Source organism: Rhinatrema bivittatum, chromosome 4 (genome assembly GCF_901001135.1).
Source record: "Rhinatrema bivittatum chromosome 4, aRhiBiv1.1, whole genome shotgun sequence".
Lineage (NCBI taxonomy): Eukaryota > Metazoa > Chordata > Amphibia > Gymnophiona > Rhinatrematidae > Rhinatrema > Rhinatrema bivittatum.
This window is the reverse complement of record NC_042618.1, coordinates 274080899-274108764: the sequence shown is the minus strand read 5'-3', so window position 1 is coordinate 274108764 and position 27866 is coordinate 274080899. Positions and strand designations below refer to the sequence as shown.

Genomic DNA, 27866 nt, shown 5'->3' with positions numbered 1-27866 from the left:
ACTTGCAAACAAGGAACAGGCAAATCAAGGAGACCTGTTGCAAAGGCAAAGCCTCTGTGGAAAACCAGAATATTTATACAGTGCAGGATGTGACATCATCATCCGGGTCCGCGGCCTGGTTCCCACCATGCACCCTTTAAAAGTATCAAGGTGGCGCGCACACGCGCCTAGATGGAGGTGTGCCCCTATTGGAAGCATCTCTCAACGGCCCATGCGGAGAGACTCACTGGACAGAGGCATCCCGGCTGGAGGCCCCAGGACGCGATGCAAGGCCGGAGGCGCTAGTGAATGCCCAAAGTCGGGGCTGGCGGCCCACTGCCACCAGAGACAAAGAGCTTGGTCCTGCAGGCTGCGCAGCAAGGTAAGAGGGCCGCACCGTGGGGTTGCTGTGGGCAGCGAGCGTAACAAAAGCAGCATGGATTCACCAGGGGAAGGTCCTGTCAGATGAATCTCATTGATTTCTTTGATGGGGTGGCTAGAAAACTGGATCTGGGAAGAGTGCGTGATATAATTTACTTGGATTTTAGTAAAGCTTTTGATACGGTTCCACACAGAAGACTCATCAAAAAATGAAAAGCTTGGGAGTCAGCTCCAAGGTGTTGGCGTGGATTACAAACTTTGACGGATAGAAGACAATGGGTGATGGTAAAAGGAAATTACTCTGAAGAGAGAATGGTGTTAAGTGGAGTGCCACAGGGATCAGTGTTGGGAGTGGTTCTGTTCAACATCTTCATGAGCGACATTGCGGAAGGGATAGAATGTAAAGCTTGTCTATTTGCTGATGATACAAAGATCTGCAACAGAGCGGACATGCCAGAAAGAGTACAGAGAATGAGATGGGATTTAAGGAAGCTGGAAGAGTGGTCGAAGATATGGCAGCTGGGATTCAATGCCAAGAATTGCAGAGTTATGCATCTGGAGTGTGGTAATCTGAAAGAACTATATGCGTTGGGGAGTGAAGGGCTGATGTGCACAGAGCAGAAAGAGACCTTGCGGTGATAGTGTCTAATGTCCTGAAGTCGACGAAGCAGTGTGACATGGTGATAGCCAAAGCCATAAGAATGCTGGGCTGCATAAAGAGAGCAATATCTAGTAAGAAAAGGGAAGTGATAATCCCCTTGAACAGGTCCTTGGTGAGGCCTCACCTGGAGTACTGTGTTCAGTTCAGTTCTGGAGACCGTATCTCAAAGGAGACAGAGACAGGATGGAGGCGGTCCAGAGAAGGGCGACCAAAATGATGGGTGGTCTCCAATGAATGACTTATGAGGAGAGGTTAAAGAGCCTGAATATGTATACCTTGGAGGAGAGGAGGAGCAGGGGTGATATGATATAGACCTTCAGATACTTGAAAGGTTTTAATGATCCATCGTCATCAACAAACCTTTTCCATTAGAAACAATTTAGTAGAACTAGGGGTCATGATTTGAAACTTCATGAAAGAAGACTAGAACCAATGTCAGGAAATATTTCTACACTGATAGGGTGGTGGATGCCTGGAATGCCCTTCCGGAGGAAGTGGTGAAGACTAAAACTGTGAAGGATTTCAAAGGGGCAAGGGATAAACACTGTGGATTCCTAAAAGGCTAGAGGATGGGAATAAATAAGAAAGCTTAACCGGCACGGAGCGGCAGTTACTACCCTTAAGAGAAACATGGGGGTAATATGCATGGAGCGGCGGTTACTACCTGGCGAAGCTTGCTGGGCAGACTGGGTGGACCATTTTGGTCTTTTTCTGCCGTCATTACTATGTTGCTATGTTACTATGTAGTCATAAAATCATTCATCTTGCTGAAACCAGAGATCGTATGTTTTCAGTAGCTGCAGCAGCGCTCTGGAAACTATTACCAGTTTCCCTTTGAAAACAAACATGTCATATAACCTTTAAAAAATACTTGAAGATATATTTATCTTCTCAAGCCTATTGCTGAAACTAATTTGGTAGAGGTTCTCAGTTCGAGATCAGTTAGCCTTTAGACCTGTGAAGATACGTCACTTTTAAGTTCCATGGGTTGTGCTAGCACATGGTATCTCTAGCAAGCACTGTCTGTGGTTATTGTTGCTTTATGAAGTTTTTATTTGCTTTTTTTGTCAGTTTGTTGATGACTTTGTTTTAAATATTGTTTTATAACTTGTGCATGTTAAGTGATGTAAGCCACCCAGAACAAGTGATGATGAAAAATAAAATGTTTCAAATAGCAAAATTGCTTACCTTGTAATAGGTGTTATCCCAGGACAGCAGGATGTAGTCCTCACATATGGGTGACGTCACCGACAGAGCCCAGCGCGGGAAATCTTTCTGTCAAAGTTTCTAGAAACTTTTAACTGGCCGTGTGAGGCCACTGAGCATGCCCACCATGCTATGATATTCTCTGCCACAGGTGTCTCTCTTCAGTCTGGTATGTAGCAAAAAGGTTTAGCAAAAAATAAAATAATAAAAGGACAGAAGCCCAACTCCGCGGGGTGGCGGGTGGGTTCTGTGAGGAGTATATCCTGCTGTCCTGGGATAACACCTATTACAAGGTAAGCAATTTTGCTTTATCCCAGGACAAGCAGGATGCTAGTCCTCACATATGGGTGAATAGCAAGCTAGAGGCTGAGTCATTTTGTAGTGAGGCAATAGTGGGTTTGAGTTGTTGAATATGAGTCAGCCGAAGATCACAGTAGGTTGGTTGTAGAAGGAGTTGGAACTATATTGGAAACAAGTTCTTTAAGACAGATTGTCCATAGGCAGAATCTTGTCGTCCCTGCTTGTCCAAGCAGTAATGAGCTGCAAAAGTGTGAAGAGAACTCCATGTTGCTGCTTTGCATATGTCAAGGATTGGCACTGAACGATAGTGTGCTACTGAGGTTGATATTGCTCTTACTGAATGTGCCTTTACTCGCCCTTGGAGAGGAAGGCCTGCTTTTTCATAGCAAAACTGTATGCAATCTGCTAGCCAATTGGATAGAGTATGTTTACCCACTGCTTTACCCAGTTTGTTTGGATTGTAGGATACAAAGAGCTGTGTGGATTGTCTGTGAACTGCAGTGCGGTCTATATAAAAGGCTAGTGCACGCTTACAGTCCAAGGTATGCAAGGCTGTTTCTACTGGATGGGAATGAGGCCTTGGAAAGAATGTGGGTAAATTTATGGATTGATTCAAGTGGAATTCCGTAACTACTTTGGGAAGGAATTTTGGATGTGTACGGAGAACCACTTTGTCATGTAGGAACTTAGTATAGGGTGGATATGTGACAACACACTAACCCTTCTAGCTGATGTAATAGCTATGAGGAAGATAGTTTTCAATGTGAGAAATTTAAGATCACAAGAATCTATGGGTTCGAAAGGAGAGTGCATGAGTCTTGTTAATACCAAATTCAGATCCCATTCTGTGACAGGTGGTCGAATTGGTGGTTTAAGATGAGTTAAACCTCTCATAAATTGTGTGGAAATAGGTGCATCTCCCATCTTGTTATGGTAAGCAGAGATTGCACTTAAATGTACTCTTACAGATGAAGTCTGGAGACCAGATTCCGAAAGATGGTATAAGTATTCTAGTAGAGAAGTTGTGGGGCAGGTGAAAGGATTTATGTTCTTTTCGGAGCACCACAAAGTGAATCTCTTCCATTTAGAAGAATAGTTCTTTCGTGTGGAAGGTTTACGTGAAGCTATAAGCACTTGAGATATATTGGATGAAAGATTGAGTGGTTGTAATATCAAGCTTTCAACATCCATGCTGTCAGGGATAGGGATTGGAGGTTGGGATGACACAACCGACCCTGATCATGAGTTATGAGAGTGGGAGCTACTCCCAGACGAATTGGATCCCTGACTGAGAGGTCTAGCAGTGTGGGGAGCCATACTTGTCGAGGCCAATATGGGGCTATGAGTATCATGGACCCCTTTTCCTGTTGTAGTTTCACTAGAGTTTTGGTTATGAGAGGTATCGGAGGATACACGTATAGTAGGCCTGAGTTCCAAGGGCGAGCGAAGGCGTCCTTGGCTGGCTGATTCTTCTGTTTGTGTAGAGAACAGAATTTGTCGACTTTGTGATTCAGATGTGATGCAAAGAGGTCTATTGTTGGTTGTCCCCAATACTGAAATATCCTGGTCACTACTGCAGGATCCAGGGACCATTCGTGTGGTTGGAATTGATGACTGAGTCGATCTGCTACTACATTGTGAATGCCTGCGAGATAAGTGGCTCGTAGGAGCATTGAGTGGTTCAGGGCCCAGCCCCAAATCTGTGCAGCTTCTTGACAAAGGAGATACGAGCCCGTACGTCCCTGTTTGTTGATATACCACATGGCAACTGTGTTGTCTGTTTGGATCAGAACAGTCTTGTGTGAAAGGCAGTCCTTGAACCATGCAGCACATAACATATAGCTCGAAGCTCCAGGAAATTGATTTGAAACGTTGCTTCGAGTTTTGTCCAAGTCCCTTGAGTGTGGAGATTGTCTACATGAGCTCCCCACCCCAAGGTGGATGCATCTGTAGTTGAAGTTATCTGTGGGACTGGTTGCTGAAAAGGTAGGCCTTTGCACAAGTTGTCCTTGTTTGTCTACCAACGTAGAGATGATCTTAGTTGTTGGGTCAAGCGAATTGGATAATGTAGTGGTTGAATGGCTGTATCCATTGTGATCTTAAAGTCCATTGGGTAACCCTCATGGCAAGCCTTGCCATAGGTGTAACATGAACTGTGGAGGCCATATGACCTAGCAATATCAGAAACTGATGAGCTGTCGCTTGTGTCTGTAAGGAAATGGAGTTCGCTAGTAGAATGAGGGCATCTGCACGATCTACAGGTAGAATGGCCTTTGCTAGATCTATGTTCAATTCTGCTCCTATGAATTGAAGCAGGTGAGACGGAGTGAGATGGGATTTTTGATAATTGATGAGGAATCCCATGGAATGAAGTAGAGCAATTGTCTGTGTTAGAGAGGTAAGAGCCCCTTGTTGAGACTGACTCTTTATGAGCCAGTCATCTAGGTATGGGAAAACATGGACACCTTCTTTGTGTAAGTGACCTGATATTACTGCTAGACATTTGGTGAAAACTCTTGGAGCAGATGCCAGTCCAAAAGGTAGAACTCTGTATTGGAAATGTTGATGGCCTACCATGAAGCACAATTATTTGCAATGAGGAGGGAATATTGGAATGTGAGCGTAAGCCTCTTGAAGATCCAGAGAACAAAGCCAATCTCCTGTTTGAAGAAGGGGAAGCATGGTGCCTAGAGAAACCATTCTGAATTTCTCTTTTTTCAGAAATTTGTTGAGATTTCTGAGGTCAAGGATGGGATGTAGGCCTCCGGTTTTCTTTGGAATGAGGAAATATCGGGAGTAGAATCCTCTGCCCTGCTGTGACCGAAGCACTAGTTGTATGGCTCTGGCTCTCAGAAGGGTGGATAATTCTATTTGTAGTTGATGAAGTTGAGAAAGTTTGTTGTGGGCAGGAAGTTGGTGGAAATTCTGAAGGAACTGAGATGAACTTTTAGTTTGTAGCCTTGAGACACTATGGAGAGTACCCATTGGCATGATGTTATGTTTTGCCAATTTGTGTGAAAGTGAGATACTCTTCTGCCCACTGGTAGGTTTGGCTTGGGATTGAAAGGTTGGGTTTGTTCTCTGGCCTGTGTTTCAAAAGCCTGCCGCAGGGCCTGTCTGTGCAGGAGGTTGTGGACGAGCAGGCCTAGATTGCCTGGCCTGTGAGTGTTGTTGTGGTATGGTAGACCTACCCCTAGAAGTCTGGGGGTAGTATCTGCATGGCCTGTAATAAGAACGTCGGGTTTCTCTTTGGGGAGGGCGACGAGAAGACTGAGTAGCAGGCTCTTGTGGGGTTTGAGACAGTTGATGTAGAGTCTCAGTGTGGTCCTTAAGCTGTTTTACTGCTTCCTGAATCTTGTCCCCGAACAGATTGTCACTGAGACAGGGCAGATCCACAAGTTTTTCCTGCACCTCAGTCCTGAGGTCAGATGCCTGAGCCAGGCCCATCTACGGGCAGTGATTCCAGCTGCTGCTGCTGCTCAGGAAGCAGTCTCAAAATTATCGTAGACTGCTCTCACCTCATGTTTACCCGCTTCTAGTCCCTTGTTGATCACAGCTTGTGCTGGTTCCTGGAATTGTGTGGGTAAGGAGGTAACAAATTCTTCCATTTGTTTCCAGAGGTTCCTCTGGTATTGTGTGATGTACAGCTCTTAGGCAGAAATTTTGGTGGAACTCTGATAGACCTTTTTGCCTAATGAGTCCAGGAATCTATGGTCCTTACCAGGTGGGGTCGATGAGTGTGGGTGCACACGTTTGGATTTTTTCTGTGCCGACTCCACTACCACAGACTGGTGAGGTAATTGCTGTTTCTGGTAGCCTGGAGCTGGCTGCACTATGTAAGTATTGTCTACACGCTTGTTCACTGCAGGAACAGAAGATGGATGTTCCCAAATTCGTCGTTGGAGATCCAAGAGAACTTCATGGACTGGCACGGCCAGTACTTGTTTGGGTGGGTCAACAAACTGTAAAACCTCAAGGGTTTGTGCCCTGGTATCTTCCTCTGCTGTAAGTTTAAATGGGATAGAGTCAGCCATGCCTTGGATGAATGAGGAAAATGATATATCCTCTGGGGGTGACTTCTTTCTCTGATCCGGAGGGTCAGACATGAATTCCTCAGAAGAGTGCTGCTCATCCCAAGAATCCTCAGAGTTTCTCTGTAAGGAGATTTCAGTGTTGATTTAGGAGGGAAGTGAAGGCCTGAAGGGCCTGGCTGTGGATCATGGATGGAAAATACTGTAGAAGTATCTTGTGGATTCGTAGATGGTAGGTTATCGATAACATTCTGGTACCTTTGCAAAAGGCGTCGATAGAAAGCCTGATCCTGAACTTCTGGAGGCTCGTATAAAGGTTGCCTCCATGGTATCGAGGTTGTCATCGACGTTGTCATCGGTGGAAGTGTCACAGAAGTCATCGACGTCGATGGAATAGAGAACGTCATCGAAGGGCCCGATGGAATATGGGTGAAAATCGATGTCGATGACATCAAGAGCCTTGGTGTAGTAGTGATGGAATTGATCGGTGTCCTCGGTGCCAATGAAGGCACCGGCATCGGTGGGCCCACCGGCAGCGGTACTACTACCGGCATCGATGCTGGAGGCATCGGCGGAATCGCCGGAACAGCTTGCTCTTGAAGAGCCTGGATGACCGCTTGTCTTATTAAAATAGACAATTCCGGCTGTACAACTGATGGAGTCAGCGCAGTTGTAAGCGGTGGCGGTAAGGAGACATCCTGCGACGAAGTGAGAGGAGTGTCTGGAATCAACGGAGATAACGGCCCAGGCGCCGAAGGTGCCGGTGTTTCCTGTTCTCATGGCCGCTTCGCCATCGATTCATCTTGGGACATTGATGTGGAGGATGGCTGACATCGATGTCGATGTTTGGACTTTAGATGGTCCGCTGACTTCGTCGATAGCACCGACGATGGTGAGGACGGGCGATCACCGGATCCGTCCAGACGCGGCTTTTTAACTAGTGCTCGTTTGGTCGCTCCAGCCGGAGACGACCTAGATGATTTGGAAGGAGAGGGGATTAACTGGAGTTGGAACAAATGTTCCATCTTTTCCTGTCTGGCCTTCCGCCCTTTTGCTGTCATCTCCGCACATTTGGGACATGTACTCACGTCGTGTTTTTCTCCGAGGCAGAGTACACATTCCAAATGTGGATCGGTTATCGACATATTTCTATTGCAAACAGGGCACCTTTTGAAGTCCGTCACCATTTTGGGATCGACGGCCGTCGATGGATGTGAATTCGTGAGAAGGGATTTCTTGAAAAATGAGAAATCAAGGAAACGGTACTCACCAGCCGGGGGGAATAAACAGCGAGAGACTTCTATGAGAGAGAATATCAAGGATATCGAGAAATATGACTTTTCCAGTCACAAAAGACTTTGTGAAGAATGCAACGGCTCCAGTCCCGCGATGCGTGAAGCAGCGCGGAAAAGCGAAGACTGAAGAGAGACACCTGTGGCAGAGAATATCATAGCATGCTGGGCATGCTCAGTGGCCTCACATGGCCAGTCAAAAGTTTCTAGAAACTTTGACAGAAAGATTTCCCGCGCTGGGCTCCGTTGGTGACGTAACCCATATGTGAGAACTAACATCCTGCTTGTCCTGGGATTTATTTATTTATTTATTTATTTAATTTATTTATAGTTTTTTATGTACCTCGGCACGTAATGCACATCACCTCAGTTTACAGCAAACAGTAATTCAGCCAAAGGCTTTACAATGAATATAGAAGGAACAAGCAACGTGCTAAATTAACAGAAAACTAGGCGTATACATATCAAAATACATATGTGTAACAATGTTAACAATAAGGAATTATTTGTGAGGAAAAGAGGGTAAGGGAGAGGAGGAATCATAGTGCAGGGGAAGGGAGTCAGTATGGGAGGAAGGGGAGTCAGGAAAGAGGAAAGGCAATGTAGAATAGAGGAAATCAGGAGTAGGTTGAGCAGCGAAGTATGTAATTGCATGATTTTCATCCTTCAGAGAAAGGCTTTTCTAAACAGCCATGTTTTTAGGTTCTGTTTAAATTTTCGGTGGCAGGGTTCTTGGCGCAGATCAGTGGGCATACTGTTCCACATTTTGGTTCCTGCTATGATGAAAGAACGTTTTTTAGTGGATGTGAGTTTGGTTAGTTTAGGAGAAGGGATCGGCAGTCTGGCCTGATGTTGGGATCTGCTTGGACGGTTTGTTTTTTTGAAATACAGGTGCTCGGGAAACCATTGCATGTTTTGGTTGTAGATGGCCTTATGAATCAGAGTAATCGATTTGTAAATGATCCTGGATGCTACGGGTAGCCAGTGAAGGGACTGAAGCACAGGAGTAATGTGATCATAGCGGTGCGTGTTGTTGATGATGCGTGCCGCTGCATTTTGAAGCATTTGTAATGGTTGCAACGTGTTTTTTGGTAGGCCTAATAACAAAGCGTTGCAGTAGTCAATTTTCGATAGAATTGTAGCTTGTAGAACTGTGCGGAAGTCGTATGGGTGTAATAGAGGTCTGATACGCTTTAGTGTGTTAAGTTTCCAAAATCCGTTTTTAACAGTGTCAGCGATGAATTTTTTAAAGGTAAAATTGTTGTCTAAAATGACGCCAAGGCTGCGGACTTGTTGTGTAGCCGGAGGGTAGCCTTGGGGTAGGACTGTTGTGTTCTGTGTGGAGTTGTTTACAGGTGATATGAAGAGAAGTTCTGTCTTGTTAGTATTGATAGCTAGAAAGTTGTCGGTGAGAAGTTTTTTTATTTCAGTGAGGGCTGCATTCCAAGTGTTCAGAGCACTTAAAAGAGAGTTTTTTTTTATAGGTATGAGAATCTGCACATCATCTGCATAGATAAAGTGTTGGAAACCCAGTTTTGATACAAGGCGGCATAGAGGAGTTAGATAAATATTAAACAGCATTGATGAAAGAGCAGATCCTTGGGGTACTCCTTGTGTGAGACTTCTAGGTTTAGATTCACATTGTCCACTTTTAACACTATAAGTCCTGTTGGTCAGGTAGGATTGGAACCAGAGTAGAGCAGTGCCAGAAATTCCTATTTCAGAAAGGCGTGTGACAAGTGTGTTGTGATTTACAGTGTCAAAGGCAGCAGATATATCCAGAAGGGCAAGTATGTATGAGTGACCAGAGTCTAGGGCTTTTAGGAGTGATTCTGATAGTGATAGGAGGAGAGTTTCTGTGCTGTGGTGCTTTCTGAATCCATATTGAGATGGGAAGAGTAATTGATGTTCGTCAAGGTATTCGGAGAGTTGTTTATTAATGATTCTTTCCAAAATTTTGGATAGGAAGGGAAGGTTCGAAACTGGCCGATAGTTCGCAGGGTCCGAGGTGTCTAGGTTAGATTTTTTAAGAGTTGGTTTTATGATGGCATGTTTAAGTTGAGAAGGAACTGTGCCCAGTGTGATCGATTTGTTGAGTATCTTTGCTATGGGTTTCGCTATGATGGAGCGGAAAGATAGAAGTGTTTTCATGGGCATAGTGTCTGAAGGGTGTATAGCTGGTTTAATTTTCTTTAGTATTGATTCTACTTCTATCTGGGATGTATTTTCTAGAATGGTAAGCCTTGTTTCATTATTTCTTTATGTGTGGTTGGAGATGGTTGTATAGTGGAGGTAGAAAGAGAAGCTGGAGATTATTTGTTGTTGTAGGAACAGTTGGTCCTTGCTGATAAATCAGGTAGATTTTGTGAGTTAAAGCGAGACATAATAGATTGTATTTTGTTGCTGAAGTAGTCGGCAAGTTGCTCACATTTTGATTCGTCATCGTTATTAGAGAATGTATTGAGTGGAGTAATAACGAGGCTTTTTACGTATTGGAATAATGCGTGTGGATTGAATTGATATTGGTGGATTTTCGCTGCATAATAGTCCTTTTTTACTTTGTCAGTGGTTTGGCGGTAGCGGTGGAGTAAAGCCTTGAATTTTTGAAGAGTTGTTGTATTTTGTTTTCTACGCCACTCCTTTTCAGATTTGCGGAGCTCCATTTTTATTGACTTTAATTCTGGTGTGTACCATGGTTTTTTGTTAATCTTTTCAGTGTTGATTTCTTTGGTTTGAAAGGGGCAGAGCTTGTTTGCTATATTGCTTGTAATTTGGAACCAAGATGAGGAGGCGGTGTCAGCATCAGTGAGGTCTAATTCTTTTAGGTCTTCAGATAGTGCATTCATAATGTCTTCTATTTGCCCCTGTTTACGGAAGGAGATCGTTTTCTTGCCGAGAGAAGTGGGTGGAGGGTGCTTAATAGTGCAGCATGTATCGATTCGGTAGTGGTCTGACAACGGTATCGGGGTACAGCGGGGCAGGTCTATTTGAATGATCAAATTGGTAAATATAACATCAAGAGTATGGCCAGCTTTGTGTGTGGGATTTGTCACTGCTTGTTGAAATCCTAGTGCATTTAGTGAAGTCATGAATGCTTCACAGGCTGGAGATAGTGGGATGCGGTCCATGTGCAGGTTCAGGTCTCCCAGAATAATAGCTGGTACCTGGGTTTTAATGTATTTGGCAATGAATTCTGTGAGTAAAGATGGATTATTTTCAAGAATGTTTGGGGGAGCATAGATTAGGCAGACTTGAAGTGTCTTGGATTTAAATAGGCCAATCTCAATTTTTTGAGGGAGAGGAATGGCTTGTAATGAGAGGTTCAATTTCTTTTTGGCAGCAAGGAGGAGACCTCCTCCTTTTTTTTTGTTCCTTGGGATAGAAAAAATGTTGTATGCATCAGTGGGAAGTTGATTTATTATAGCTGTGTCAGTGTCCTTCAGCCATGATTCTGTGATCGCACAAATGTCCGGAGCTTCTTCAGTGAGTATATCACTCAGTAGTGTGGCCTTTTTTAGTTGTGATTGTGTGTTTAATAATAGTACTGAGAATGTTAACAGACCTAACATTTGTGTAATAGGCGTTACCATAATAGGAGTAAGTGTTATATGAAATGAAAAATTTTGGTTGTGTCTCTCAGGTTTGTAAGAATAGTTGAAGTGTTTAATAGTGGGTATGTGTTGATTTGTCATCTTGGTATGGGGTGAGATTCTGTTAGACTCTAGGGTAATGGGTTGGGATAAAAATAAAATACAATTTCTATAAGTCTGCTTTGAAAATTGGTGGAACTTATGAGAGAGAGAGAGAGAGAGAGAGAGAGAGAGAAGGAGAGACTAGCCATAAGGATATGTATTTATATCTCTATGGGAGGCCCACCTAGAAAGTCAAGGTGAGGTTTAGGTATTAGTGTAGGGGGTTATGGGCCACTTTGATATTCAATGTGAGACGTACGAACAGAACAGTACTCTCTTTTGAACATTTGATAACCCTTGGAGTGAGGAAACTCGCCCAAAGATGAGATTTGTGCAATGTTCTCTCAACCTAGCTTGATGGACTCTCTACCTGGGTAACATCAAGCTAAGTTGAGAGAACATTGCACAAATCTCATCTTTGGGTGAGTTTTCTCACTCCGAGGGTCATCAAATGTTCACAAGAGAGCACTGTTCTGTTCATATGTCTCACATTGAATGTCAACGTGGCCCCTAACCCCCTACACTAATACCTAAACCTCACCTTGAGTTTCTAGGTGGGCCTCCTATAGAGATATAAATACGTATCTAAGGTCAGGGCATTATGGCTAGTCTCTCACATCTCTGATAGCTAGGTGAATGCTCTGGGAGCTTCAAAGTACTGTAACCAGCATCTGCAAAAAACATCGCAATGGGCAGTACAGCTGTAATGCAAGCTATCTCACAATTTAACACTCTGAAACAGTTGTAGCAAATATCAGCGGTACAGCCATGTGATAGGGCTTCACAAAACAGTAAACCCAGTCCACTCCTTCTGTTTTTCGGATTGGCATCGCACCATATGATATGGTGCTATCGTTAAGGGCTTATCATATGCGTTAACAGCACTTTTCGCATGCGATAAGCCCTTAGCGCATTTTGATAAATGAGGGGGTTAAGTGGGTCATTAAAAAATTATACGAAAAAAGAGATAATGAACAACTATTTTTATGCAATAAACCCAGAGGCCTCTATTCAAAGCCAAAACAGATTAATAACAAAAGAAATAATGATAATCCATGGTTCAACAGAACTAAGAAGTGCCAAATCAACACTCAGAAAAAAGAAAAAAGAATGGCGAAAAACAAATACTCCCTGATGCTAGCCAGATATCGAACCTACCTAGCAATCTACAAAAACCTAATAAATGTATTTATTTATTTATTTATTTAAATTCTTTTAATATACCGATGCTCAAGACTAGGTCTTATCATACCGGTTTACAATAAACTAGGGGGAGAAAACCATTTAACACTGAAAGCGAAAGTTACATTACAACAGGGAATGTGGAACAAATGGCAGATGAAATTTAATGTAGACAAGTGCAAGGTGTTGCATATAGGGAAAAATAACCCTTGCTGTAGTTACACGATGTTAGGTTCCATATTAGGAGCTTTAAAATAGTCGGCTCAGTGTGCTGCAGCAGTCAAAAAAGCAAACAGAATGTTAGGAATTATTAGGAAGGGAATGGTTAATAAAATGGAAAATGTCATAATGCCTCTATATCGCTCCATGGTAAGACGCACCAGGAATACTGTGTACAATTCTGGTCACCGCATCTCAAAAAAGATATATTTACGATGGAGAAGGTACAGAGAAGGGCAACCAAAATGATAAAGGGGATGGAACAGCTCCCCTATGAGGAAAGGCTGAAGAGGTTAGGGCTGTTCAGCTTGGAGAAGAGACGGCTGAGGGGGGATATGATAGAGGTGTTTAAGATCATGAGAGGTCTTGAAAGAGTAGATGTGAATCGGTTATTTACACTTTCAAATAATAGAAGGACTAGGGGGCATTCCATGAAGTTAGCAAGTAGCACATTTAAGACTAATCGGAGAAAATTCTTTTTCACTCAACGCACAATAAAGCTCTGGAATTTGTTTCCAGAGGATGTGGTTAGTGCAGTTAGTGTAGCTGGGTTCAAAAAAGGTTTGGATAAGTTCTTGGAGAAGTCCATTAACGGCTATTAATCAAGTTTACTTAGGGAATAGCCACTGCTATTAATTGCATCAGTCGCATGGGATCTTCTTAGTGTTTGGGTAATTGCCAGGTTCTTGTGGCCTGGTTTGGCTTCTGCTGGAAACAGGATGTTGGGCTTGATGGACCCTTGGTCTGACCGAGCATGGCAATTTCTTATGTTCTTATGTTCTTAACAAGGCTGTTAGAAAAAAAGGATAGATTAACAATTTCTAACTGGAGAGCGGTGCATGTAAGCAGAGAGTAATTGCTTACATGGTAAGAATTATATACAATTAAATAAACAACACTAAAAGACAATACTACAGCACAAAAATCCAAAACCATGCAAACAACTCAAAAACCCTGTTCAACCTAGTAAAAAACATAACCTCAGACAAGAGCAACTCTAACACCCATGCAAACAAAAATCTAAGCCAAGATCTAGCAATGTTCTTCAAAAACAAAATATGTAAAATTACAGATAAAATTATCAAAACACCCAAACTAAACATACAACTAAACAACATTAAAAGAACACCATGGTCAACATTTGAAACCATATCGTCCATTGAAACTGAGAATCTAATCAGATCCCTAAACCCAGCAAGCCACGATCTTGACAAAATACCAACTCGAACCCTGAAAGAGCTATCCCACACCATCACCCCAATCATCACTGCAATCATTAACAAATCACTCGAAGAAGGCGATCTCCCAGACACCCTCAAAATGGCAACAATCAAACCCATCATTAAAAAAAAGAACTTGGACCCTACTGAACTCAATAACTACCGCCCCCATCTCAATCCTACCATTCCTGAACAAACTAAAAGAAATGTGGTCCTAAAACAATTGAATGAACATCTAGATCTAAACAACATTCTATACCCCACACAACATGGATTCCGGAAATCCCACAGCACAGAAACACTACTTCTCAACTTATCCAACACAATACTAAAAGGTTTCAACAAAGGACAACAATACATCCTCATACTACTGGACCTATCAGCAGCCTTTGATACGGTCGACCATAAAACACTTCCCCATAGACTATCTGAAATTGGCCTAACTGGAAAAACATTAAACTGGTTCAATTTGTTTCTTCAAAACAGATAATTTCAGATAAATATTAACAAATCCATCTCAGATCTAATTCCTCTTGAAACCAGAGTACCACAGGGATCTGCCCTATCTGCCACATTATTCAACATCTACTTACTCCCCTTATGCCAACTACTTTCAAGCCTCAACATAATTACTATGGGGCAGATTTTCAAAGGGGTACGCGCATAACCCCCGAAAAGCTGCCCCTTCCACCCCCTGTGTGTGCCGAACCTATGTTGCATAGGCTCGGCGGCGCGCACAAGCCCCGGGGCATGCGTAAGCCCCGGGGATTTCCTGGGGGGGTGTCGGGGGTGTATCGCGGCAGTGCGTCATCGGGGGGCATTCCGGGGGCGGGGTCACTGACTTGGTTCCGGCCTGGGGGCATTTCGGGGGTGTGGCCGAGGCCTCCAAAACTGCTTCTGGGTTGGGGAATTGCTTGCCGGCAGCCAGCCGGCGCACGCGTAACTTTTATAATAAAGGTGTGGGGGGAGGGGGGGTTAGATAGGACTGGGGGGTGGGGAAGGGAGGGGAAGGTGGGAGGCAACGGAAAGAAAGTTCCCTCCGAGGCCGCTCCGAAATAGGGAACGGAGGCAGGCTGCATGGCTCGGCGCGCACAGGCTGCCGATTTTGTGCAGCCTTGCATGCACCGACCCCGGATTTTAAAAGATATGCGCGGCTATGCACGTATCTATTAAAATCCGGCGTACTCTTGTTTGCGGCGGGGGCGCAAACAAAAGTATGCGCGCGTACTTTTTTAAAATCTTCCCCTATATGTACGCAGATGACATCCAACTACTCATTCCGGTAACGAACACCATTGAAAATGCTATCAAACTAGCCATCACACATCTCACCATAATAAAAAATACTCTAAATCACATGAATTTAAGCCTTAACATGGAAAAGACCGAATGTATACTGCTTGAAAGAAAAAGCCAACATAACCAACCCAAGAACTCAATACAAGCTGTCAACACCAACACCATGATCAAACTAAACGAAAATTTAAAAGACCTGGGGATTTGGATCGACCCTGAACTGAATTTCAATAAAACATATAACCATGAAAACCAAAGAAGGATTCTACAAACTATCTATAATTAAGAGACAAAAACCACTTCTAAACTAACCGGATTTCAGAACCATTCTTCAATCCCTAATATTCATAACCTTCGATTACTGCAACTCACTACTAATAGGATTACCCAAATCAACCACACGCCCCCTTCAGCTACTACAGAACACCACAGCGAGAATACTCACCAATCACAAAAGATTGGAACACATCACCCCAGTACTAAAGGAACTACATTGGCTGCCCATAGTGAAATGCATAGAATACAAACTACTCTCCATAATACACAAAAACATAAACAACAACAAAAAATAATACTTAAATAATATATTCAGAAAACATATCCATCAACGCAACACGAGATCAGCTAATAAAGCTCTGCTCGCCATCCCATCAGTAACAACTGCTAGCCTAACTACATTGAGAGAAAGAGCAGCTTCAATAGCTGGACCTTGCCTATGGAATTCACTACCTGAAAACCTTAGGCTACAAAATGACAAGAAACTTTTCAAAAAACAACTCAAAACATTCCTATTTAAACAAACTTACAAAGACAGTATCGGCTAACAAAATCACCACCAAATATACACAACAAGATAAGAAACCTTTGAACTTTAAAACTTGGTCAAAATGTGCAACAGTAAACATCGATTACCTAAACTACTAGTAAATCTAATGTATTTATTTATTATATATTTAAAATTTTTATATACCGGTATTAGTGGGAACATCATATCGGTTTACATGTAACTCAAGAACAAGAGAAAAGGTACATTGAACAGGGAAATACAACATGGAGAGGGGAAAGCAGAGTTAATAACAGAATATTGCAACTATTGTTTATAGATAGCATAATAAAATACTATTATTTACAAGTGAGAAATTTTGAGACCAAGGATTGCAGGTATTATTTACAGTTGGCAGCGATATCTAGTAGGTTATTATTGGAATGCTTGCTTAAAAAGCCATGTTTTTAGCTTTTTAAAAAATTTTTGCATACATGCCTCAAGATGAAGGTCTGTTGGTATGGAGTTCCAGTGGTTGGGTCCTGCTATAGTGAGGGCACGCTCTCTTGTGGATATCAGATGATGAGTCTTGTGTGAAGGGATGTGGAGGGCGCCCTTGTTTGCTGATCTGGTGGGTCGTTTAGGGGCGTGTAGGCGGAGGGAGTTGTCCAACCAGTGCATGTTACTGTTGTGGATTGTTTTATGCAGAATTGATAGGCTCTTGTAAAGAATGCGAGCGGAGATGGGGAGCCAGTGAAGTTCCTTGAGTGTAGGTGTAATGTGATCTGTTTTTCGTGTGTTAGTTAGTATTCTGGCGGCTGCATTTTGAAGGATTTATAATGGTTTAATGTATGAAGCGAGGAGGCCTAGGAGAAGAGAGTTAACAATAGTCTATTTTTGTAAGTATCGTGGCTTGCACGACAGTGCAGAAGTCATTAAGGTGGAGGAGAGGTTTCAGTTTTTTGAGGACTTGGAGTTTGAAAAAAGAGTCTTTTATAGTTGCATTGATGAATTTTTTGAAGTTCAGTTGACTATCTATGATAACTCCAAGATTTCGGGCATGCTGTTGGAAAGTGGTGGTAGTAACAGAGGGGTTACTGAGTGAGGGGTGACTGGAGATGTTATGATGAGAGATGAGGATGAGTTCAGTTTTTGTTGTGTTCAGGGCCAGGTGGAGGTTGTTGAGGAGGCGATTTATAGCGTCGAGGCAATTCTCCCAGATTTTGATAGATTTGGATAGTGATTCTTGGATGGGAATGAGAGGTTGGACATTGTCCGCGTAGATGAAGTGTGGGATGCCGAAATCTGTGAGGAGCTGGCAGAGGGGAAGGAGGTAGATGTTAAAAAGGGTGGAAGAAAGGGAGGAACCTTGGGGGATACCTTGAGTAAGTTGGGTGGGAGAGGATTTTGAGTTTCCAATTTTAACAATATAATTCCTGTTTGCCAGGTATGACGTGAACCAGAGGAGGGCTGATCCTTTGATACCAATTTCTGCGAGGCATCTGATAAGAATGTCATGGTTAACGGTATCAAAGTCAGCGGAGATGTCAAGTAGTGCGAGGATGTATGAATGGCCTTGATCTAATCCTTTGAGGATGGTGTCTGTAAGTGTGAGTTGTAGGGTTTCCATGTTAAAGAATTTTTGGAAACCGAACTGACTGCGTGCAAGGATGTTGTGGGTTTTGAGGTAAGTTGAGAGTTGGGTATTGACGACTTTTTCCATAATTTTGGCGAGGAAGGGGAGGTTGGAGATGGATCGTAGTTAGAGAGGTCTGAGGGGTCAAGGTTGTGTTTTTTTAGGATGGGTTTGACCATGGCAAGTTTTAAAGAATCGGGGACCATGCCAATGGTGAGTAAACAGTTGATTATTTGTGCTAGGGGCTTGGCGATTATGTTTGGGATGCCTAGCAGTGCTTTGGTGGGTAGGGTGTCGTTTGGGTGCGAGGAGGGCTTGAGCTTCTTTAAGATCGTTTCAATTTTTAAGGTGGAGGTAGTGTCTATCATGTCCATAGTAGCGTTATGAGGTAGCTAGGGCCGAGTGAGGTAGCTAGGGGAGATGGGGTGGGCGGACGAAGCAGTAGTTTCGCTATTTTTTAATGGAAGAATAGGGTGAGTTCTTCGCATTTGACTTTAGATTCCACATCGGGGATGGGGGGTGGTGCTATTTTGGTGACTTCTGTAAAGTAGGCGAAGAGGGCCTTGGGGTTGTATTGGTAATCATGAATTTTTGCTGCAAAGTGGTCACGTTTAGTTTTGAGTATGTTGAGTCTATAGGAGTGTAAGGAGGATCTGTAAATGGAGAGTTGGGTGGGTGAGGGGTTTTTGCACCATTTTTTTTTCAAGCAATCTAAGGTTGCGTTTGAGTTCTTTTAGGGCTGTGGTGTACCATGGTTTTTTTGTGCGCTGAGTTAGGTTTATTTCTTTGGTTGTGATGGGGCAGAGGTTATTGGCTATGCTTGTTGTGAGGTTGGTCCAGGTGGAGAGAGCTAAATCAGGGTTTGTAAGGTCTAGGTTGCAGAGGGCATTGCTGAGGACAGTGATTAAGTCGTCTTTGTTACAGGGTTTTCTGAAATGAAAGTTATTGTTGCTATTGGGGGGGGGGGGGGTTGTAGATGTCTTCAGAGATAAGTGAGCTTTTATAAGTGAATGGAGGGTCCGAGGGTGTATAGGAAGGGGCTGATGGGCGAGGATGGGGGAGTTGATGAAAATCAGATCGAGGGAGTGTCCGGTTTTGTGCGTGGGGGTGATGATGAGTTGCTGGAAGCCTATTGCATTCAGGGAGCTGAGAAAAGATTCACAAGAAGATAAGGGGTGGGTGTCATCTACGTCAATCTCCTAGGATGATGGTAGGTGTGTCTGTGTTGAGGTTGACTGTGATATATTCTATGAGGGGTGAGGGGTTAAGCTGAAGTTGGTTTGGGGGGGCGTATACTAGGCATATTTGCAGTTCTCGGGATTTAAAGAGTCCGATTTCTATTCTATGTGGTGTATTGCAGTTTATGTGTTTTAAGTTGAGAGACTTTTTGGCAGCAAGTAGTATTCCTCCGCCTTTTTTCTTGGGCCTAGGAATGGAGTATATGTCGTATGATTGGTTAGGGAGTTGGTTGAGAAGGACAGTGTCTGTTTGTTTTAGCCAAGTTTCAATGATTGCACATATGTCGGGTTTACAGTCGAGGAGGAGGCATTAAGAATGGGGGCTTTTTTACTCAGTGATGGTGAATTGAAGAGGATGATGGATAGTGCAGTTAGGGTGAGAAATTGCGTGAGAGGAGAGATGTGATGGGGATGAGGGATTTTCGGTGTACTGTGGGGGTGCATATGTTGAGTGATGTGTTTTTGCAGGTTTGGTGTTTAATGATGGGAATGGGATGAGTAGTCATGATTGTTTGAGTGTGTGGGGAGGTGAGAGTTCTTGATTATTGCGGTGTGAAAGGTGTGATGTTGGTAGAAGGGGTACAGAGGGGAGCATGGGGCTGTAAGGTGCAGAAGGAAGAGGTGTGTTCGCTATGTTAGTTGGTTGAGCAGGCTTGATGAGGGGAACGGCAGAAGGGATCGACAAGAAGGGGCACACAAAGGGGCAGGCCCCTTGGTCGCGCTCCTTCGGCGCGAGACGCCGAGGGCTAACCTGTTACTTAGAATGGCCTTCTAGGTTGGACGTGAGGTGCTGGGGGTGGGCGGAGAAGAACACGCCTCCTGCTGATGTAACCACATAGGGGCCCATCCACGGCCGGAGGGAGGTGTGGCTTTGAGTTGGTGCGGCCTGCTCCGGACCCCGATGAGTCGCCTGCCGATCGCGGGAAGAAGGGGCTGGGGACGGGCAGCGAGCGGGCAGCGAGGCAGCGGCAAAGAGAAAGTAAGTAGGGCAAAGCCTTACTTTAAAAGTAAATTTGATGAACACGCCTCCTGCTGATGTCACCACGTGGGGACCATCCACGGCTGGGGGGAGGTGCGGCTTCCAGTCTGTGCGGCCTGCTCCGGATATAGCCAGTAATTACCCCAATGTAGCCAATAATGTACCCCAATGTACATGTACAATGTACATTGTACCCCAATGAACAATGTAGACAATAATGTACCCCAATGTACCCCAACATTACCCCTAATATAGCCAATAATTACCCCAACTGTTAACAAATTCAAACGCAACCAAGCTAACTTTAGCAAATCGAAACATCACCATGCTACTTCTAATAAAGTTAAATCACAAATAATTGTACCTGTTTTAACCGTTATGACATTGATTGTAAGAAGTTGTTATAATTATATTTGTTATGACACCCATTGTTATATCCATTATGACATTAACTGTAATAAGTTGTTAGATCTGTAAACCAGAGTGAAGGCATGTACAAAACTTCGGTATATAAACATAGAAACATAGAAACATAGAAATGACGGCAGAAGAAGACCAAACGGCCCATCCAGTCTGCCCAGCAAGATAAAAAAATAAATAAATTTAAGCTGAATAATGCACAGGTTATCCAGCTAAATGGCAAATTTTAAATATCTCCAGTCATTATCCAGCCTGGTATTAGATTCTTTTGACAGTAACACTGGTGGTTTATGTATCTTACTCTTCTAGCACTGGAAGTGTAAACTGTGGGTAGTTTATGCTTCCAGCTCTGCTTCAGGCACACATCTCTGGATCGCCAGGAATGAGTGAGTTGAGACCTCGCTCTCAGAAGGGGTGTTTTTTTTTTATATTGGGGGGTGGGATGGGGTATTCAGACCAGCCTTTTGAAACTGCGGATAGGTGGGAAGGAGTGGGGAAGTGAAGCTGGAGTAATACCAGTTTTGAAACGGGAATGGATTAAGATGGGGTGGGGGCAGCAGTCTGCTGACTGTAGCAATTTCATATATTTCAGGATGGGGTGCACGGCCCAACAGGCCATATGCAAAATTTGGAGGGGGGGGGGGGGGAGGGAGGGGGAAGAATCAGGCTACAGGCCACTTAACTTTATTTTAACTTGGCTGTCAGCGCTACTTAACCTGATATCTTCTAAAGATATACATTTAAGTAGCAAGTTATCTGGCCAAACAAGGCTGGATAACTTTAGACCTGTTCAGAAGCAGGTCTAAATTCATCCGGCTAACCAAACTGGATATATTTAATATTTGACAAGGTTAGTCAGATATTTCAGCCCCTCCAGAGAACACCCCTAAAATGATCCCCTTTTATATGGCTCAATTAAACCTGGATAAGTAGTTATCCAGATATAATTTAGCCAAATAAGTGGCAGAATATGTCACATTAGACATTTAGGGAATCATTTACTAAGCGTTTTTCCCATAGACACAGTTTGGAAGAAAAACCTTAGTAAATCAGTCACTTAGGCCTGGATTTATCAAAATGCGGTAAGTACCGCATGCGATAGCAAAAGGGGTGTGTTTTATGCTAATATAGGATTTATCGCAATTTGCGCTAATTACCTGTGCGAAGAGCTAAGTTAGTGCAAATTGCGATACCATTTCAGATTCTGTGATAAGTGCCAGACCTGTTGTATTTCCTGCACTCAACCACTGGGGGACCATTTGTAATGAGAGAGAGAGAGAGAGAGATGGTAGGTTGAGAGAACACTGCCCAAATCTCATCTTGGAATGAGTTTCCTCACTCCGAAGGCCATCAAATCTTCACAAGAGACCACTGTTCCTTTCGTAGGTGTCACGTAGCATGTCAAAGTGGCCCCTAACCCCCTACACACTTAACTAATCCCCACCTCGAGTTACTAGGTGGGCCTACCCTAGGGATACAAATACCTGCCTATGGGCCATGCTATTATGGCCAGTCTCTCTCTCTCTCCCTCCCTCCCTCCCTCCCCAGGGCTCTGGAGCCTTCAAATTGTCTAAAATAAGCCTTATGGGACACATCACAAATGGCAATGAAACCTCACCACATGGTCACAGCTACTAACGCATCTGAAAGAGGTGTTGTTAAAATCAGCGTTATGGCTGTGCGATAGCTCTTCACAGGCAGGCTAACTCCACCCCTAACTCCTCCTATTTTTGGAATTTGCATTGCACCATACGATATGGTGCGATCGCATGCGGTAAACACGTTTTCGCATGCGTTAAAGGCCTATCGCATGCGAAAACGGGGCTTTTCGCATGCGATAAGCCCTTAACGCATGCGAAAACGCCTTACCGCATTTTGATAAATGACCCCCTTAGATGGATAACTTGTGAGTTTATTTATTTATAAACTTTTCTATACCGATATTAGTGGAAACATCATATCGATTTACAGTTAAACGGCAGGTGGAAATTACAATAAACAGGGATCAGGGGAGGGATTACCTAGGAACAGAGAATTAGCAAAGAAATGTACCCAGAACCGGTAAACATCAACTAATTGTATAACAAGTATGACAGAACTATGTACAGGATTCAGCTACAAGCTGGCATGGCGGGAAAGAAGGGGAAGAGAGAAGTGAGGCGGGGAGGTTATTGAGGGTACGCTTGTTTGAAGAGCCAGGTCTTTAAGTTAGCTCTGAAAATATGTCTAAATGGCTTTTGAATATCTACCCCTAAGTTATTTACCTTAAATCCTCTCAATTTATCCATAAGCTGACTGTAGCATTCTTCAGCAGTCATCTGATGAAATTTGTTGTTATTTACATGATGACTTGATGTATGATATAATGTAACTCCTGGTCCACTCTCTTGTAAATCTGAAACAGTTAAACAGTTGACATGTCTGTTTCATAAATATTTAAAAAGTCAATAATCAAACAAGTAAATTTTCTAAACCCTAAGCATGGCCAAGCCATGGAGATATGCATGTGATTCGGAAGCATACGGGCCATGTGGATTTTAAAAGGCTAGCAGTCATGCGCATATCTCCCGATATGGGCATTACAAAGGTTTTGAGCTAAAAGGGCAGGCCAGGACAGAGCTATGAAGTCAGTGTCATGCATAAGTATGCGCAGGGATCCCACAACCGCATAACTTTCTTCTTCTACGGACTGCGTGTAAGTACTGAAATTAAAAAAAATTAGGGTAGTCACTCAGCAGAGTTTCAGGGGTCAGGGTTAGTAGGTTAAAAGGGAGGCAAGTTATATATTTATTTATTTATTTATTTTTATTTATTTAAGTTTTTTTATATACCAACATTCAAGACAGTAGTCCCATCATGCTGGTTCACAAGAAACAGGGGTGCAGTAAACTTTACAATTTGAACAATGGTGCAGAAAAGCAGTTACATATAACAGGGAATCAATAACTAGGAGTAAGAAGGAAAATGAAGATTAAATAATTATATATATATATATATATAATAACATTATAAGAGGTGGCTATTAATGCTAATACTAGCGAAGAATGTTGATTGGCTATTAATGCTATTACTAGCGAAGAATGTTGATTGGAGGAGGTTAAGTAATGTTGGAGTTAGGAAAGGCCTGCGTGAACAGCCACGTCTTGAGTCTTTTCTTGAATGTTGAGATGCTGGGTTCCATTCTAAGATCCGGGGGAATGGCGTTCCATAAAGTTGGACCAGCTGTGGAGAAGGCCCGATCTCTAAGCGTGATGTGTCTGGTAGTTTTGGCTGGAGGTACTTGAAGAGATCCTTTGTAAGCATCTCTTGTCGGTCTTGTTGAGTAGTGTAATCGGAGGGGGATATGGAGATCGATTGGGGCTAATTGATGGATGTTTTTGAAAATGGTGAGAATGGTCTTGTAGATTATTCTGAAGTGGATAGGCAGCCAGTGGAGGCCCATCAGGATAGGGGTTATGTGTTCTCTTCTCCTGGTGTTAGTGAGTATACGGGCGGAGGCATTTTGGACCATTTGCAATGGTTTGGTGTGTGAAGAAGGGAGACCAAGCATGATGGAGTTACAATAGTCCAGCTTTGCGAAAATGATTGATTGTAGAATCGTTCTGAAGTCATGTGTGTGGAAGAGAGGCCGTATTCTTTTCAGCACTTGGAGCTTATAAAAGCAGTCTCTGGTGGTTTTGTTGATGTTCGCTTTCAGGTTTAGGTGATTGTCAATTAGAACTCCTAGGTCTCTCACTTGTGTAGTATTTGGTAAGGCTGGATGAGTGGGTGTGAGGGAGCTGTTTTCTGGTGTGATGAGTAGAAGTTCCGTTTTTGAAGAATTTAGTATAAGGTTGAGACTTGTGAGAAGCTGTTTGATATTTTGGAGGCAGGTTACCCAGTGAGACAGTGTTTTTGCGAGTGACTCCTTGATGGGGATCAGGACCTGAATATCGTCAGCGTAGAGGAAGTGTTTGAGATTGAGGTCAGTGAGAAGTTTACATAAAGGTAACAGATAAATGTTAAACAAGGTAGGAGACAGGGATGAGCCCTGAGGGACTCCTACTGATGCAGGGTGAAGAGAGGATTCTTTATTATGAATCTTAACCTTATATCCTCTGTTGCTGAGGAAGGTTCTAAACCAAGATAGGGCGGTGCCCGAGATACCTATGGCTGTTAGTTGGTTGATGAGAAGAGAGTGATTGACCGTGTCAAATGCAGACGAAAGGTCGAGTAGGATCAGAAGGAAGGATTGTCCTTTGTCTAAGCCTAGGATGATGTGGTCGGTCATAGAGATGAGAAGGGCTTCCGTGCTTAAGGTTTTACGGAATCCGTATTGTGATGGGAAAAGTAGGTTATTGTCTTCAAGGTAGTTTGAGAGTCGGGAGTTTACCAATTTTTCCATTATCTTGGCTATGAAGGGGAGGTTGGCTATAGGTCTGAAGTTGTTAGGATCGTTTGGGTCCAGATTTGGTTTTTTGAGAAGGGGTTTGAGTGAGGCTAGTTTGAGGTTGTCCGGGTAGAGTCCTTGAGTGAGGGAGCAGTTTATGATATCTGCCAGTGTTTTGGCGATAGAATCTGGAATTGATAGTAGTAGTTTAGCTGGGATGTGATCTGAAGGGTGGGAGGAAGGTTTCATTTTCCTTAGAATTCCTTGGATCTCCATGGATGAAGTTGTGTCAAGTTCTTCTAACTGAGTGTAGTTGATTGAGGGTTGACGAGTGGTTAGTGGAACAGTATGGTTAGTGGGGAGCTGAGATAGAAGAGTGTTGATTTTGTTGCTGAAGAATAGAGCTAATTCTTCCGCTTTCGATTGAGCTTGGTCATGTGGAATCTCTGGTTGGTTTAATTGTGTGAGGTTGGCTACATAGCTGAAGAGGGCTTTGGCATCGAATACCAGGTCATGTATCTTCGAGGCGTAATAGTCCCTCTTGGATCTTAGGGTGCTTGATTTGTATTGGTGCAGAGATGATTTGTAGATTGAAAGGGTGTTGGTTCCTGGGTTTTTGCGCCATTTAGCCTCATTTTGTCTTAGTTGGAGTTTGAGCTTTCTTAGTTCTGAGGAGAACCAGGGCTGTCTTTTGGAGGAATTCTGGTGTGGTTTTTTTGTAATTGAAGGGCATAGCTTGTTAGCTATAGTTTCGGTGATTGTGTTCCATGATCGAAGTGCTGAGTTCGGATCTGTAAGGTCCAGTTGGTGGAGTTGAGGTGATAGGTGATTATTGAGGTCTTCTGGGGAGCAAGTTTTCCTGTATGTGAAGGAGGGCGCAGGAATGCAAGCCGGGCTAGTATCTTTTATAGAGAATGAAGTTGTTATGAGGTAGTGGTCTGACCACGGGACCTTTGTGCAATCTGGGATAGATACGGGATTGATTGCAGCGTTAACGAAGATCAGGTCTAACGTGTGGCCGGCTTTGTGGGTAGGTTTGTTAACTAATTGAGTGAAGCCTAGTGCTGAGAAGGCTGTGAGAAGTGATTCACAGTTAGGTGATGGGGTAGGGTTATCTACGTGCATGTTGAAATCACCTAGTATGATAGCTGGCGAGTCAAAGTTGATGAGGGAAGAAGTTAATTCTACCAGGGGTGAAGCATCTGATTCCAGGAGTCCTGGGGGAGCATATACGAGAAGGATTTGGAGCTTGTCTGAGGTGAAAAGGCCGAATTCAAGTTTTGCATTGGAATTGGATTGCTGTAGAGAGAATCTGAGGTCCTTTTTAGTTGCTAAAAGAATACCTCCTCCCTTTTTTTTATGACGAGGGTAGCGAGAAGAAGTCGTAAGCCTCTGTAGGTAATTGATTAATTATTGCTGTGTCTGAAGGTTTTAACCACGTTTCAGTGATTGCACAAATCTCCGGTTTCACGTCGATGAGGTAGTCGTTTAAGATTACAGACTTTTTCGTTAGAGATTGAGCATTGAAAAGGCTTAAAGAGAAGAGGGTGAGGCCTAGCAGTTGTGAGGTAGGAGTGATCGAAATTGAAGAGAGGGATTTAAGGTTGTGTTGTTGGGCATGTCGGAAAGAAATTCTTTTAGGTGGAGTATTATGTTGGAGAATTGGAATTGTGAAAAATGGGGCCATTTGTAAGAACTAAGTTGCGAGATTAGAAGGATAATGAGAGGGGCTATGTGAAAGATTGAGGCTTGTCTGTGCAGGTTTGATGAATGCTGGAGGCTTGCAGGCGATGCTGGATGAATGCTGGAAGTTTGCAGATGAATGCTGGAAGCTTGCAGATGAGACTGGATAAATGCTGGAAGCATGCAGATGAGACTGGATGAATGCTGGAAGCTTGCAGGTGAATGCTGGAAGCTTGAAGCTTGCAGATGAATGCTGGAAGCTTGCAGATGAGACTGGATAAATGCTGGAAGCATGCAGATGAGACTGGATGAATGCTGGAAGCTTGCAGTTGAGACTGGATGAATGCTGGAAGCTTGCAGATGAATGCTGGAAGCTTGCAGATGAGACTGGATGAATGCTGGAAGCTTGCAGATGAGACTGGATGAATGCTGGAAGCTTGCAGATGAATGCTGGAAGCTTGCAGATGAGACTGGATGAATGCTGGAAGCTTGCAGATGAGACTGGATGAATGCTGGAAGCTTGCAGATTAATGCTAGAAGCTTGCAGATGAGACTGGATGAATGCTGGAAGCTTGCAGATGAGACTGGATGAATGCTGGAAGCTTGGAGATGAATGCTGGAAGCTTGCAGATGAGACTGGATGAATGCTGGAAGCTTGCAGATTAATGCTAGAAGCTTGCAGATGAGACTGGATGAATGCTGGAAGCTTGCAGATGAGACTGGATGAATGCTGGAAGCTTGGAGATGAATGCTGGAAGCTTGCAGATGAGACTGGATGAATGCTGGAAGCTTGTTTAATGCTGTGGGACAGTTTGTTAGTAGAGGATTGCATGGGAGTTTCATGTGTTGAGTGTTGGAAGGAGGGAGAGGGATGGTTCGGTAGTTTAGGGATGAGGGGGATTGAGGGGAGGTCAAAGAATAATGAGTTACTTACGAGGCAGAGGTACAAAAGGGGAGTACACAAAGGGAGTGCACTAAGGAGCGCACAAAGGAGCAGGCTCCTTTGTTGTGCTCCTTAGGCGCGCGACGCTAGGCGCGCGGCGCCTGGGTGTCTCTCAATTTAAATTTATAGTCTGATCAGGGCTGTCCCCTAATTGGCTGTACGTGTTCGGCGTATCCCTCGGAGGCGGAAAAAGGTCCGGGCAGAAGAGGTTCGGGCAAAAGAGTCCCCTCCTTTACTGGGGCAAACTGAGAGGGAACAAGGAAATAGGAGTAATGCGTCGCCGTATGTACCAACTAAAATTCCCCCCACTTATGCATGCGCAAGCATGTGGGTATTAAAATTCACCTCAAAGCTTTTTACATGGATAAATGTGTGT

General features: G+C 43.5%; 1 protein-coding gene across 1 annotated transcript in view; it reads right to left on the bottom strand.

Moving 5' to 3' along the window:
• The window catches only part of EFCAB6 (EF-hand calcium binding domain 6), a 958412-nt gene that overhangs the window by 606117 nt on the left and 324429 nt on the right, over window positions 1–27866 (bottom strand). The window contains exon 11 of the mRNA XM_029597490.1: window positions 22760–22890. Within this exon, the coding sequence (XP_029453350.1) occupies window positions 22760–22890 (131 nt within the window). The remainder of the gene's footprint in view (window positions 1–22759; window positions 22891–27866) is intronic.